Source organism: Sinohyriopsis cumingii, chromosome 10, assembly GCF_028554795.1.
Source record: "Sinohyriopsis cumingii isolate HCF-2022 chromosome 10, ASM2855479v2, whole genome shotgun sequence".
Classification (NCBI taxonomy): domain Eukaryota; kingdom Metazoa; phylum Mollusca; class Bivalvia; order Unionida; family Unionidae; genus Sinohyriopsis; species Sinohyriopsis cumingii.
This window is the reverse complement of record NC_142970.1, coordinates 19,370,252-19,383,063: the sequence shown is the minus strand read 5'-3', so window position 1 is coordinate 19,383,063 and position 12,812 is coordinate 19,370,252. Positions and strand designations below refer to the sequence as shown.

General features: G+C 36.5%; 1 protein-coding gene across 5 annotated transcripts in view; it reads left to right on the top strand.

The window, feature by feature from the left end:
• The window catches only part of LOC149789678 (dipeptidyl peptidase 4-like), a 255,050-nt gene that overhangs the window by 128,929 nt on the left and 113,309 nt on the right, over nt 1-12,812 (top strand). Inside the window, exon 1 of one of the 5 annotated variants that reach the window (XM_089971697.1) lies at nt 10,683-10,910. The exons of the other annotated variants lie outside the window; for them this stretch is intronic. Coding sequence (XP_089827823.1) covers nt 10,881-10,910 — 30 coding nt within the window. The 5' untranslated portion in view covers nt 10,683-10,880. Of the gene's footprint in view, nt 1-10,682; nt 10,911-12,812 lie in introns of those variants that run through there. 5 annotated transcript variants of the gene reach the window in all.

The following is a 12,812-nucleotide window of genomic DNA, read 5'->3' as shown; positions in this document are numbered from 1 at the left end:
AAGCCCACTATTTTGCCTAATGTCTTAATTCTAAACCCAACACATTGCAGAATGTTCTAATTCTAAGCCCAATAAATTGCCTAATGTCTTAAGTCTAAGCCAAATACATTGCAGAATGTTCTAATTCTAAGCCCACTACATTGCCTAATGTCCCAATTCTAAGCCCAACACATTGCCTAATGTCTTAATTCTAAACCCAACACATTGCAGAATGTTTTAATTCTAAGCCCAATACATTGCCTAATGTCCTAATTCTAAGCCCACTACATTGCCTAATGTCTTAATTCTAAACCCAACACATTGCAGAATGTTCTAATTCTAAGCCCAATAAATTGCCTAATGTCCTATGTCTAAGCCCAATACATTGCAGAATGTTCTAATTCTAAGCCCACTACATTGCCTAATATCCCAATTCTAAGCCCAACACATTGCAGAATGTTCTAATTCTAAGCCCAATAAATTACCTAATGTCCTAATTCTAAGCCCAATACATTGCAGAAAATTTTAATTCTAAGCCCAATACATTGCAAATGTTCTAATTCTAAGCCCAATACATTACAAAATGCCCTAATTCGACGCCAAGTACATTGCCTGATATGATAATTCTAAGCTAAATACATTGCTTAATGCCCTAGCTCTGCTCCAAACACATTGCCTAATGTCCGAATTATAAGTCGAATACATTGCCTAATGTCCTAATTCTACAAATGTCAATCTTGGCTACTATATTGAGAAGAAATAAGAAACTGAAGAATGTATGTTAAATATTGACGGTTGAAAAGAGTGTAACGACACTTAAGGAGAGTGAGAGTGTGTATATATATATATATATATATATATATATATATATATATATATATATATATATATATATATATATATATATATATATATATATATATATATATATAAACACACACACACACTTAACCATAACCGTTTTGTACGCAGATACTTGTATATTCGTCCGGCATTATATTAGTACTACTATATCAGATGTAGTTTTCATTCGTTAAATACCAAATGTGTGTGTGTGTGTACTTTTTTGGCTTGAAAGGCACCAACATGTACATCTGGCATTATAGCGTTTGTGGTTTTCAAGGGGAGTCAACTCCATTAATATTTAGGCTCCAAGATATATTTTATGAAGCCAAGAGTTGTTGTTCATATTTTTCTTTATTTCAAGAATGCTTGTTTTCCATGTCATAGATTGGGGGGGGGGGGGGGGGACAAACTGCGATTTGTACTACCGTTAATGAGGCATGTAAGACATGTATACACTTTATCAGGGTATTAATTTCTCTTTCATGATTTAATCAATAATTGGTAACGTCTTTTAAAAAAAGTAAAATTGTGTTTGATTCTGTACAGCTTGATTATGGTCAATCATGTATTGTTCTTATATTGAAATAAACAGGCACATATATAAATCTCGCAAAATGCACTGCGGTATATTGAATACTGATGTCATTTCGTACAAGAGAATTGCTATAAACAGGCAAAACATGTCGTATATTTATGAACATGTTTTAACCTTTAACCTTTCGATAATAATTGGAGATTAATTAGTTGCTTGTTGATTGTTAATCTGCTTCGTAGCTGATCATGTCTTTTATTAAAGGGATTGCAAAATTCAGCTTACTAACAGTCCCTCCTTGTAATGATTATCGATACTATAACGGGCCGCTCCGGTGGCCTAGTGGTTAGAGCGTCCGTCTCGGATGCGGGAGTTCGTGGGTTCAGTGCCTGGCGGAGCCATACCAAAGACTTATAAAAATAGTATTAGAAGCTGCCTCGCTTGGCGCTCAGCATGAAGAGGTTAGTGTTAAGACTGCTCAGCCCGGAATCTTGATAATGTGGCTGGGTGGGACATGATGCTACATGTCTGCAGCATGATGCCCCAGTGCTAGACATCACTATAAACTGCTCACTGCAGACAACGTAGCGATGTGACTGAAAAATTGTTAAAGCTATGTTAAAAATCCAAATCACACACTTACACGCTACTATAACGATCACGCATTTTGCACCCAAAAATACATCACTGACAGATTTATAACAAATATCTCGTGAAAATAAGATAGCAAAGCTAAACTACGTTTATGATCATTGACACGGTGCAACTTTCTACTCGTTTAACTTTTAATTTCAGTCAGTATTTATAGACTCAGACGTCATTTTTGCGTGGATATCAATTTTCAAAGTTTGTATTGTCATCTGTACTTGAAATGCATGTATGGAGAGGAGAAGTTGTTTCTAGAAAAAACATAATTGTTTTGTTGGATCTTTAAATTCTGGTTTGTAGCGACCAGAGATTCCATGAAAATCAGTACGATACGAAACATAGTGAATTGATAGTAGATATCTCTCTCTCTCTCTCTCACACACACACACACACACACACACACACACACATGCACACACACACACGCGCGCGCGAATATGAAAGCATCATTGTGCACCATGTGATATTAAACATGGATAAATACTTTTATAAGGTTATTGCATTTACTTTCATTATTAACCTAAGTATTCATTTTCACTTAATCACACACAAGATAAAAAAATCCCAATGAGCAAATAATTCTTATAATCCCAAAACTTTAGAATACCAATCGAATCCTTAATATTCCAATTTCTCTCCCTTCTATCATCAGATGAGCTGATTCCATCAACATCACATTTGGAATTAGACAGCACAGTTTTCTTTCGTCAACTGCTCCATACTACGTTTGAACGCCGAGCCCCATCATGGCTAGTCAAGGGTTGTCGACCCTTATAAGGTAGTATAGATGGCGTTTAGTGTCTGTGCGGTTCATAGCAGTCATCTGATGAGCATTTGTCATTCTGAATGATTTTTTTTCTTCTTTTGTTTTTTCGTTTGTTCTTGTTTTCAATGCATGTTGTTCTTTTGAAAAAATTGCGTCCATTTATACTGAGTGCCCCTTTCGTACGTCAAATCAGCGAAATCATTGACTTCAGTAACAGATGGTGAAACATTGTCCAAGCAAACATTCAGTAATTCATGAACGTAAAGTGAATTGTAACGCATGTCATATGCTTTGTTTGACTATAAAGGTGAGTGCTGCAGTGCAGAAGGAGTAAGATTACATTGTTTGAACATCTAATCCAGGCATGTGCTAACTGCAGACCGAAGGCCGGGTCCGTCCCGCGACCTGGTTTTGTCTGCTTGTTTACATCGTAGGATGAACCTATAAAAATCCTTATTAGGATGCTTTTTCTAATCCGACATTTTGTTTGGGATTGCAAATTTGGATCTGAAATCACTTGGGGGTGAGAGTAAAGTGAGGTAAAATAGTCTTTCGAATTTACCGATGTGTACAAAATTTCAGACTAGTATCACGTGACCATTTATAACTGATTCCATTCCCGACAGTCCTGTCAATTTGTATGTGTGGGTGGGGGGCGCGGTGATTTGGATTTTTAACGTAGCTTTCGAAATTTGTCAGCCATATCGCTACTATGTCTGCAGTGTGGCAGTTTATAGTGATGTCTAGCCCTGGGGCTTCATGCAGCAGACACTTAGCATCAAATCCCACTCAGCCACGTTATCCTGACACCAGGCTGACCAGTCCTAACACCAACCTCTTCATGTTGAACGCCAAGCGAGGCAGCTGTTAGTACCATTCTAGTACCATTTTCATAAGTTTTTATTATGACTAGGCCATGACTTGGTATGACTTATCCAAAGTTCGAACCCGCAACCTCCCGCATCCGAAGCGGACGATCTAACCATTTGGCTACCGGAGCCGTTATGTCGATTTGTAATTGTTGGAATTATTTAAAATTAGATTCTTGTTTTTATTCAAATGACTTATTATATCGCGTCTGAGTGATTCTGTCAGAACACCAAAATCGATAATATTAAGCTTTTGATTATTTTGACAAGCTCGTCGGCATATAATGACACAACAGCCATGTTTGCAGTGGTTTATTTCTAACACGTCTCGAAAAGCGATATTTGCCATTTGCCGCCTCTAACTGTAAGATGATTATTGGTTTCGGTCGTAGCAATAATTTGCATTTGCAGGCTTATTCTGATAATTTGCAATCGCCTTTTCCATGAATTGTCTGCAGGTGGTCGCCGGTTCAATTTAATTTCCGCCGTTATTACACGGATTTTAATTCATTTCGGAAATTATTTCAGCAGAGCCGCTTGATGTGTCTAACACGTTTTCAAGCCAACTATTTTCCGTTTCCATAGTTACGTAACTGTACGGTTCAAATTCAGGGAAAATTGTTTCTCTTTACCTTAAAGTCTCACCCAAACCAATCCCAGATGCCTTCTCAAACTCGAAGATATTTTTCAACGCTTGAACGTCACATTTTCTCAATGTCATGTATTCTAAATAATGAGCATTTTGTAAAGTAGTTTTCCAAAAACTCTTTAAAAAAAATCTTTTCTAATGTTATACATTTTCCCATGCCAAGCCCTCATTCACTTGACATTAGTTAGCAGGTGACAGAAATATTGATGCTAGTGCGCTACTCCCCCCACTACCCCCCCCCCCCACACACACAATTGACTCTGTACTTAATGATTACTTGAATAATCATTTATTAACTTTATTTAGGACATATTTATTGAGTATTTCGCACTAAAATGTTTAAAGTAAAAATTCAAAAATTCACCACTCTACCGAAAACTTTTCATAATAAAATATCTGGTAACCGTATACATTGACATATTGATCTATAATTGCTAGTTCAGGAGAAACCATTAAACGACGTTTTTCATTACCGTTAGAAACATGGTACGTGGTCAGTGACGAAAAAAAAAGTGTATTCCAGGCGAGATTTTGTGACGTACAAGAAAGCCCTGTTTCCGAAAACTGAGGGGAATGTAAATGACAACAAATGTATATTTCAGCGGACATTTCATGACCTAAAACATGGTCATGTTGTTGTTGTTGTTGTTGTGGGGTTTAACGCCATTTTTCAGCACGATAGGCTATACATGGCGGCCAGTATTAATGGTGGAGGAAGAACCCGGAAAACCCCGGAAAGAACCACCGACCCACGAGAAGCTACTGGCAGGCTTTCTCACATGCCCACATTGGCTGAATCTTAGACTCGAACCGCCGCAGACAGAGGTGAGATGGCAGTGATCCGTAACGAAGAGCGCTTTAGACCACTCGGCCACTCGGGGCCCCCATGGTCATGTCTGACAACAGATAAATGATACTGTCTTACCTGTTTTTGAACTATCTTGTTTTCTTCTAACACAAAATCACAATGATTTTTCTTTTGCTATTTTGTATTCTTGATTACTTAATTTTTTAATTCTCATTTAATATCTAAGCTTCGGATTATCCGATTACCAAGGACGCCAGTTGTCCAATGATTTTGTACGTTTGTTTTTAATACTTATTGTTCTTACTAATATTATTATTATTATTATTATTATTATTATTATTATTATTATTATTATTATTTTAACAGATGTCAAATTGTAGCTAATGTTGACACTCAATGGTCAAAGTTGAAGCTAAAGTTGACACACAATGGTCAAAATTGAAATATATTCCTAGTTACTGTAGTCAGTCAAATTCGGACTGCCAATAAACACAGTATTTTATTGGTTACATTTAGTCAACACTCTAAATACTCTTGTAGCATACGATATTAATCAATTCCTTTTTATGTACAGGTGTTAGATATACAGTGGATTATGCATATTAATCAATTCCTTTTTATGTACAGGTGTTAGATATACAGTGGATTATGCATAGTAATCAATTACTTTGTATGTACAGGTGTTAGATATACAGTGGATTATGCATAGTAATCAGTTCCTTTGTATGTACAGGTGTTAGATATACAGTGGATTATGCATAGTAATCAATTCCTTTGTAAATACAGGTGTTAGATATACAGTGGATTATGCATAGTAATCAATTCCTTTGTAAGTACAGGTGTTAGATATACAGTGGATTATGCATAGTAATCAATTCCTTTTTTATGTACAGGTGTTAGATATACAGTGGATTATGCATATTAATCAATTCCTTTTTTATGTACAGGTGTTAGATATACAGTGGATTATGCATATTAATCAATTCCTTTGTATGTACAGGTGTTAGATATACAGTGGATTATGCATAGTAATCAGTTCCTTTGTATGTACAGGTGTTAGATATACAGTGGATTATGCATAGTAATCAATTACTTTGTATGTACAGGTGTTAGATATACAGTGGATTATGCATAGTAATCAATTCCTTTGTAAGTACAGGTGTTAGATATACAGTGGATTATGCATAGTAATCAATTCCTTTGTATGTACAGGTGTTAGATATACAGTGGATTATGCACAGTAATCAATTCCTTTGTATATACAGGTGTTAGATATACAGTGGATTATGCATAGGCACACTTGCTGCTGGCAGCATTTTTAGTGATTTAAGTTTCTTAAAATAACTGTTGCTATGGCATCAACGTATTGTTTCATGTTTCCATGACCGCGTATCTCATCAATTGTTGTGATAAAATCTAGCATGTTAACAACTGAAATTGTATTGATTGATTACTTTCGAATGAATCTTGTGAATATGTTAAAACAGTTTTGGGACGTTTATAATACAAGACATTCCCAACGAATCACAAGTGAACTTTTGAATTTTTAAACGATTTTGTTGGCATGTAATCATAACGCTCGCGCGCGCGCGCGCACACACACACACACACACACACGTGTTGATGTGCCCTTAAGAAAATCATTTTTAAAAATAAAAATGGATGTTGTGTTCCTCTTTATTGATGCCGGTTATTATTCCTCGATGAAGACGTTCTCACGTCGTCACATTGTAGAATAAGCTATTTATTTCTGTTTCTGCGCCTTTTACATAGAAAGAGAGAAAGAGAGGCACGGAACTCAAGAATTAGAAAGGAAAAATCTCACATGCTTCTTCCGTTGGATTTATGTAAAAAATACTAAAATAACAAGTTAATGGAACGTTATACATTTAGATCGTGACCTGTGAGTTCATTTACATTGTAACATGTGAGTATAGTTGTGTTGTAATTTGGATTTTTAACGTAGCTTTAAAAATTTTTGAGTCATACCGCTACGATGTCTGCAATGTGGTACTTTATAGTGATGTCTAGCACTGAGGCATCATGCCGCAGACATGTAGCATGATGTCCCACCCAGTCATATTATCCTGACACCAGGCCGACCAGTCCTAACAGTAACCTCTTAATGCTGAGCGCCAAGCGAGGCAGCTGTTAGTATTATTTTTGTAAGTCTTTGATATGACTCGGCCGGGGATCGAACCCACGACCTCCCGCTTCTGAGGCGGACACTCTAACCACTAGGCCACCGGAGCGGTGTGAGTATAGTTACATTGTGACCTGTGAATTCATTTACATTGTGACCTGTCATTACACTTACAGTATTACCTGTGAGTACATTTGCATTGTGACTTGTGAGTTCAGTTACATTGTGAGCCGTGAGTTTAGTCACATTGTAACCTTTGAGTACAATTACATTGTGACCTATGAGTTCAGTTACATTGTGACATGTGATTAGATTTACATTATGACCTGTGAGTACAGTTACATTGTGACATGTGAGTACATTTACAGTGCGACCTTTGAGTTCGGTTTCATTGTGACCTGTGAGTACAGTTTGTTTACATATATATTATAATTACTGCACAAAGTGAAAATCATGGACGATTTGGATTTTTTGAATTTTTTAACGTAGCTTTAACAATTTTTCAGTCATATCGCTACGATGTCTGCAGTGTGGCAGTTTATATTGATGTCTAACACTGGGGCATCATGGCGCAGACATGTAGCATGATGTCCCACCCAGTCACATTATCCTGACACCAGTCCGACCAGTCCTAACACTAATCTCTTAAATGCTGAGCGCCACGCGAGGCAGCTGTTAGTACCATTTTTATACGTCTTTGATATGACTCGGTCAGCATAGAACCCACAACCTCCCACGTCCGAAGCGGACGATCTAACCACTAGGCTACCGGAGCGGTTAATGATGGACGACAAAGTGTACTTACATATTGAATAATCGGGCTGTCCTGTAAAGAGAGTTGAATTAAAGAATGAATTAGCGAATGAAAAGAAAGAATGAATTAGGGATTGAAAAGAAAGAATGAATTAGCGTGTTAAAAGAAAGTAGGAATTGGTGAGTGAATAGAAAGAATGAATTAGCAAGTGAAAAGGTAGAATGAATTAGAGAGCGAAATAAAAAATGAAAGAGTGAGCGGAAAGATAAAATGAGTTATTATTAAGAAAATGAAATAGTGAGTCAGAATTATTGAAGAGAATGAAATATTGATTAAAACATGAAATGAACAAAAATGAAAGTTGAAGCAAAACAAACTATTAAAGAAACAAAAATTAGGCACCATTAAACAAAAAAATTAGGTGATTGATTATGACACTCATTGTTGACTATTCATCAATAGTCCCAGTCTCTGTCAATACATTCCATGACTCGATACATTCCATGACTCGATACATTCCATGACTCGATACATTTATTTCTTATCCGGCGGCAGATGATCCCTATTTCTATCCCTGCCCCTAGAATTAAGTACTAGGATTACCGATGTTCTCTGAAGTATTGTCATTTGCAAACGGTTACTAGACGTGTGTGTGTGTGTGTGTGTGTGTGTGTGTGTATGTGTGCGCGTGTGACAGAGATACTTGGATTTTTAACGTACCTTTAACGATTTTTCAGTCATATCACTATGATGTCTACAATGTGGCAGTTTATAGTGATGTCTAGTACTGGGGCATTTTGCCGCAGACAAGTAGCATGATGTCCCACCCAGTCACATTATCCTGACACTAGACCAACCAGTCCTAACACTAACTTTTAAGGCTGAATGCCTATCGAGGCAGCTGCTGGTACTATATTTTATAATTCTATGGTAGGACTTGACCGGGAATCGAACCCGCAACCTCCTGCATCGAAGCGGACGCTGTAACTACTTAGTCTACTGCAGCGGTCGGAATTGGGATGAAATATTTAATATTGTCATTTCCAAACAAGACTGAGGTGAATATTTAATATTACAATCTGCAAACGGGGAAGAAATATTTCATTTCGTCCTTTTCAAACGGGATTGGAATGAAATATCTACTATTGCTAATTCCAAGCGGGATTGTGATGAAATATTTAATTCTAGTTTATATGGCTGTTAAGATTGTCTAAAATCCAGCCTAACGGCAACATATTTTATTGCTGCTGGTAATGATGATGATGACGATAATGGTTTTGCACTGTGCTTGCCAAACACTTTGAATTTCCACAAATAGAAACCTCCTTGTACAGGGGCTGTAGGTAACGCCAGCTTATCATCGATTGACGGGTTTTTAGAACGGATTTTATGTTGCTTCGTTTTGTGTTCCACCATTTTTTATGTAGAGAGGCAAGGTTGCCGCTGTACAGTGACTTAGCGGTTGTGGCTTACTCGTCTTTGGTTTTTCCTTTGAGAAGTGATCTTGCTGCTGTACAGAGACTTTCGGAATGTGGTTTACTCGTCAGTGTAGATTTCTTTAGCAGCTTTTAACATGTATCCTTTTCTTGAGGTTGTTTTACATTGTTTGTATTTCATGAATGACTGTACCGCGAGATCAACAGTGCAAATTCTTTGAAGCGCAAATATTCATATTTCGGACTTGAGTGATGTAAATTAATCGTGTGATGATCCGTTTTTCAAATAACTTTCCAGCGATAATATCAAACAAAATCGGAGAACATGTTTGATTTTTCTTCAAATTTCAAATATATTAATTTATCGTAGGAAGCACACAGACTATAAGTAGTACACGGAATGATCTAGTTGAATAACGTTTCGTCAAGACCAACAATTCAATATGAAGAAACAAACTGCATCAAAATGAGCGGGATGCAAGGCGTCATCATAAATATAATTTTTGGAATTGTTCAAGTTTTAATACTTTACAGATGTACATATATGTAGACCTATTTCGTTATTTCGTACGTTTTAAGCCGTTTCTGCAATGACTGGATGGTTTCGTAAGTATTGTATATGTATATTTATATCGATCTGAGTTATCGCTACAAATTCGAAGTAGAACTACTATTTGGAATATATTCTACTGTATGTATTACCGCTTTAGTGTTGAGACCAACTGCGATAGACAGTTCTTCAGAATCCATGGTTCATGCCTGCAACATACATTTCTGGGGTGATACTATTCGTTGTTAACTCCAGCAAAAAAGCGTTACAGTTCCTGCAAATGGACTTTTGGAAGGATTATATATGCAACTTGAATACACGTGCTGGCAATTGTTCAACGTATCGTTCACAAATACCTCTCTTATGGTCGTATATATTGATTACGACTGTCAGCCCTAAAAGAAACAGTCGTCAAATTATTCTTAGTGATGACATTCTTCGTGGAAAGCGATTCAGCAATAGAACCTCTGCATTAGAACCAAATGTGATTTTTGTCCCAAGAGATCGTGCCCTTCAGAGGTGTTAATGGGTGTGCTTTCTGAATATTAATTGATTTAGATATTCTTTCACTTGTTTTGTTCATAATCAAATGATCTACTTGTTAAGGATTTCTTAATCCCGGATTTAAATATGAAATAAACGGACTCTAATTACCATTGCAATTACCGTCATAAAACGGCGAGAATTGTAAAACGATCCTTTCGATTTACCAGGTATATATACAGTTTTTTTGGTGTGTTTTGTGACAGTTCGTCTGAAAATTAGGATGCTATTTTTAGGATAAATGTAGTGGCAGTTCGTTGACTCTAACAACAATTTCTTCACTGACTTATTTGACCTCGACCTCTTCCCGGTAGTCATCATACCGGTCATCTTCGTTAAATCTGAGGCCACAGAATAATGGAGAAAAAATTCGGAAATAAGGATGAGGTAAAGCAATCTCCTTTCGTTATTCAAAGTTTCCAAATGTGTGTGTGTGTGTGTGTGTGTGTGATTTAAATTTGTAAAGTAGCTTTAACAATGTTAGTCATATTGCAAATGTGTGTTCGTGCGATTTAGATTTTTAATGTAGTTTTAACAATTTTAGTCATATCGCTAAGATATATGCAGTGTGGCAGTTTATATTGACGTCAAGCAATGGGACATATGCCGCAGACATGAGGCACCATGTCTCAATCAGTCACATTATCTGACACCAGGCTGACCAGTTCTAACACTAATGTTTTACTGCTGAGTGCAGCTGTTAGTACCATTTTTAAAAGTCCTAGGTATGATTCAGCCGGGGTTCGAACTCGCAACTTCCCACATCCGAGGCGAACTCTCTAACCACTTTGGCCTGAGCGGTCTTCCAAATTTGTATTTGAGCGAAACTGTTGTCCTGTTTTCGGAAATCCCTAAATAAGTCATTATATCGCGTCTAAGTGATAATTCATATCCCTCAATAAGTCATTATATCGCGTCTAAGTGATAATGTCATATCCCTAAATAAGTCATTATATCGCGTCTAAGTGATAATGTCATATCCCTAAAAAGGTCATTATATCGCGTCTAAGTGATAATTCATATCCCTAAATAAGTCATTATATCGCGTGAAAGTGATAATGTCATATCCCTAAATAAGTCATTATATCGCGTATAAGTGATAATTCATATCCCTAAATAAGTCATTATATCGCGTCTAAGTGATAATTCATATCCCTAAATAAGTCATTATATCGCATCTAAGGGATAATGTCATATCCCTAAATAAGTAATTATATCGCGTGTAAGTGATAATGTCATATCCCTAAATAAGTCATTATATCGCGTGTAAGTGATAATGTCATATCCCAAAATAATTCATTATATCGCGTGTAAGTGATAATGTCAAATCCCTAAATAAGTCATTATATCGCGTCTGAGTGATATTGTCATATCCCAAAATAATTCATTATATCGCGTGTAAGTGATAATGTCAAATCCCTAAATAAGTCATTATATCGCGTCTGAGTGATATTGTCAAATCCCTAAATAAGTCATTATATCGCGTCTGAGTGATATTGTCATATCCCTAAATAAGTCATTATATCGCGTCTGAGTGATATTGTCATACCCCTCGCTCGAATTATTTTAGAACTGATCGTAGCTTTCGTTACAACGCGTTGGTTGTTATTCCGTTGTAGTTATTACAACGCGTTGGTTGTTATTACGCTGTGAGTATTACAACCCGGTGGTTGGTATTGCGCAGTAATCAATAATCGTATTAATTTACAGCATTGAAATATGTATTCGTTATATTAGAAAATGTTATGATAATGGACTACAATACAGCGAGAAATACTGTAGAAACGTTATGATTTAATATATGAAAATATCAAACAAGATACTTCAAAAGTAACGAAAATTTGCCATGGATTCGTCTCATAAGTACCGGTCTAGGAAGCTAAATTCTCAGAGAAAACCAGAGAACTGGTAGAGGGACTAACTGTTAGATATGCTTTTTCTTGTAACCAATCGTATAATATCTTTTTTTTTCTTCTTCAACATGACTGTCTCTGTATGATGACATGCAGTCCATTATCAGCCTGCATTTGATTGCAGTATATAAAACTATACTTCTGACGACTACTGAGTAAAACAGTAGTCATAGCAACAGTGATCGGTAATGGTATATCTTAACTCATTTTACATATCTGTCACATAGCTTTTCTCCCCCCCCCCCCCCACGGTGGTAAAGACCATTTTAAGAGACGTCATCAGTGAACATTTTGGGAGCATACGGTAGATTTTACTCTGGATTATATTGGGTGATTAACAGTAACGATAAATTTATTCAGATTCGAGAAAATATTA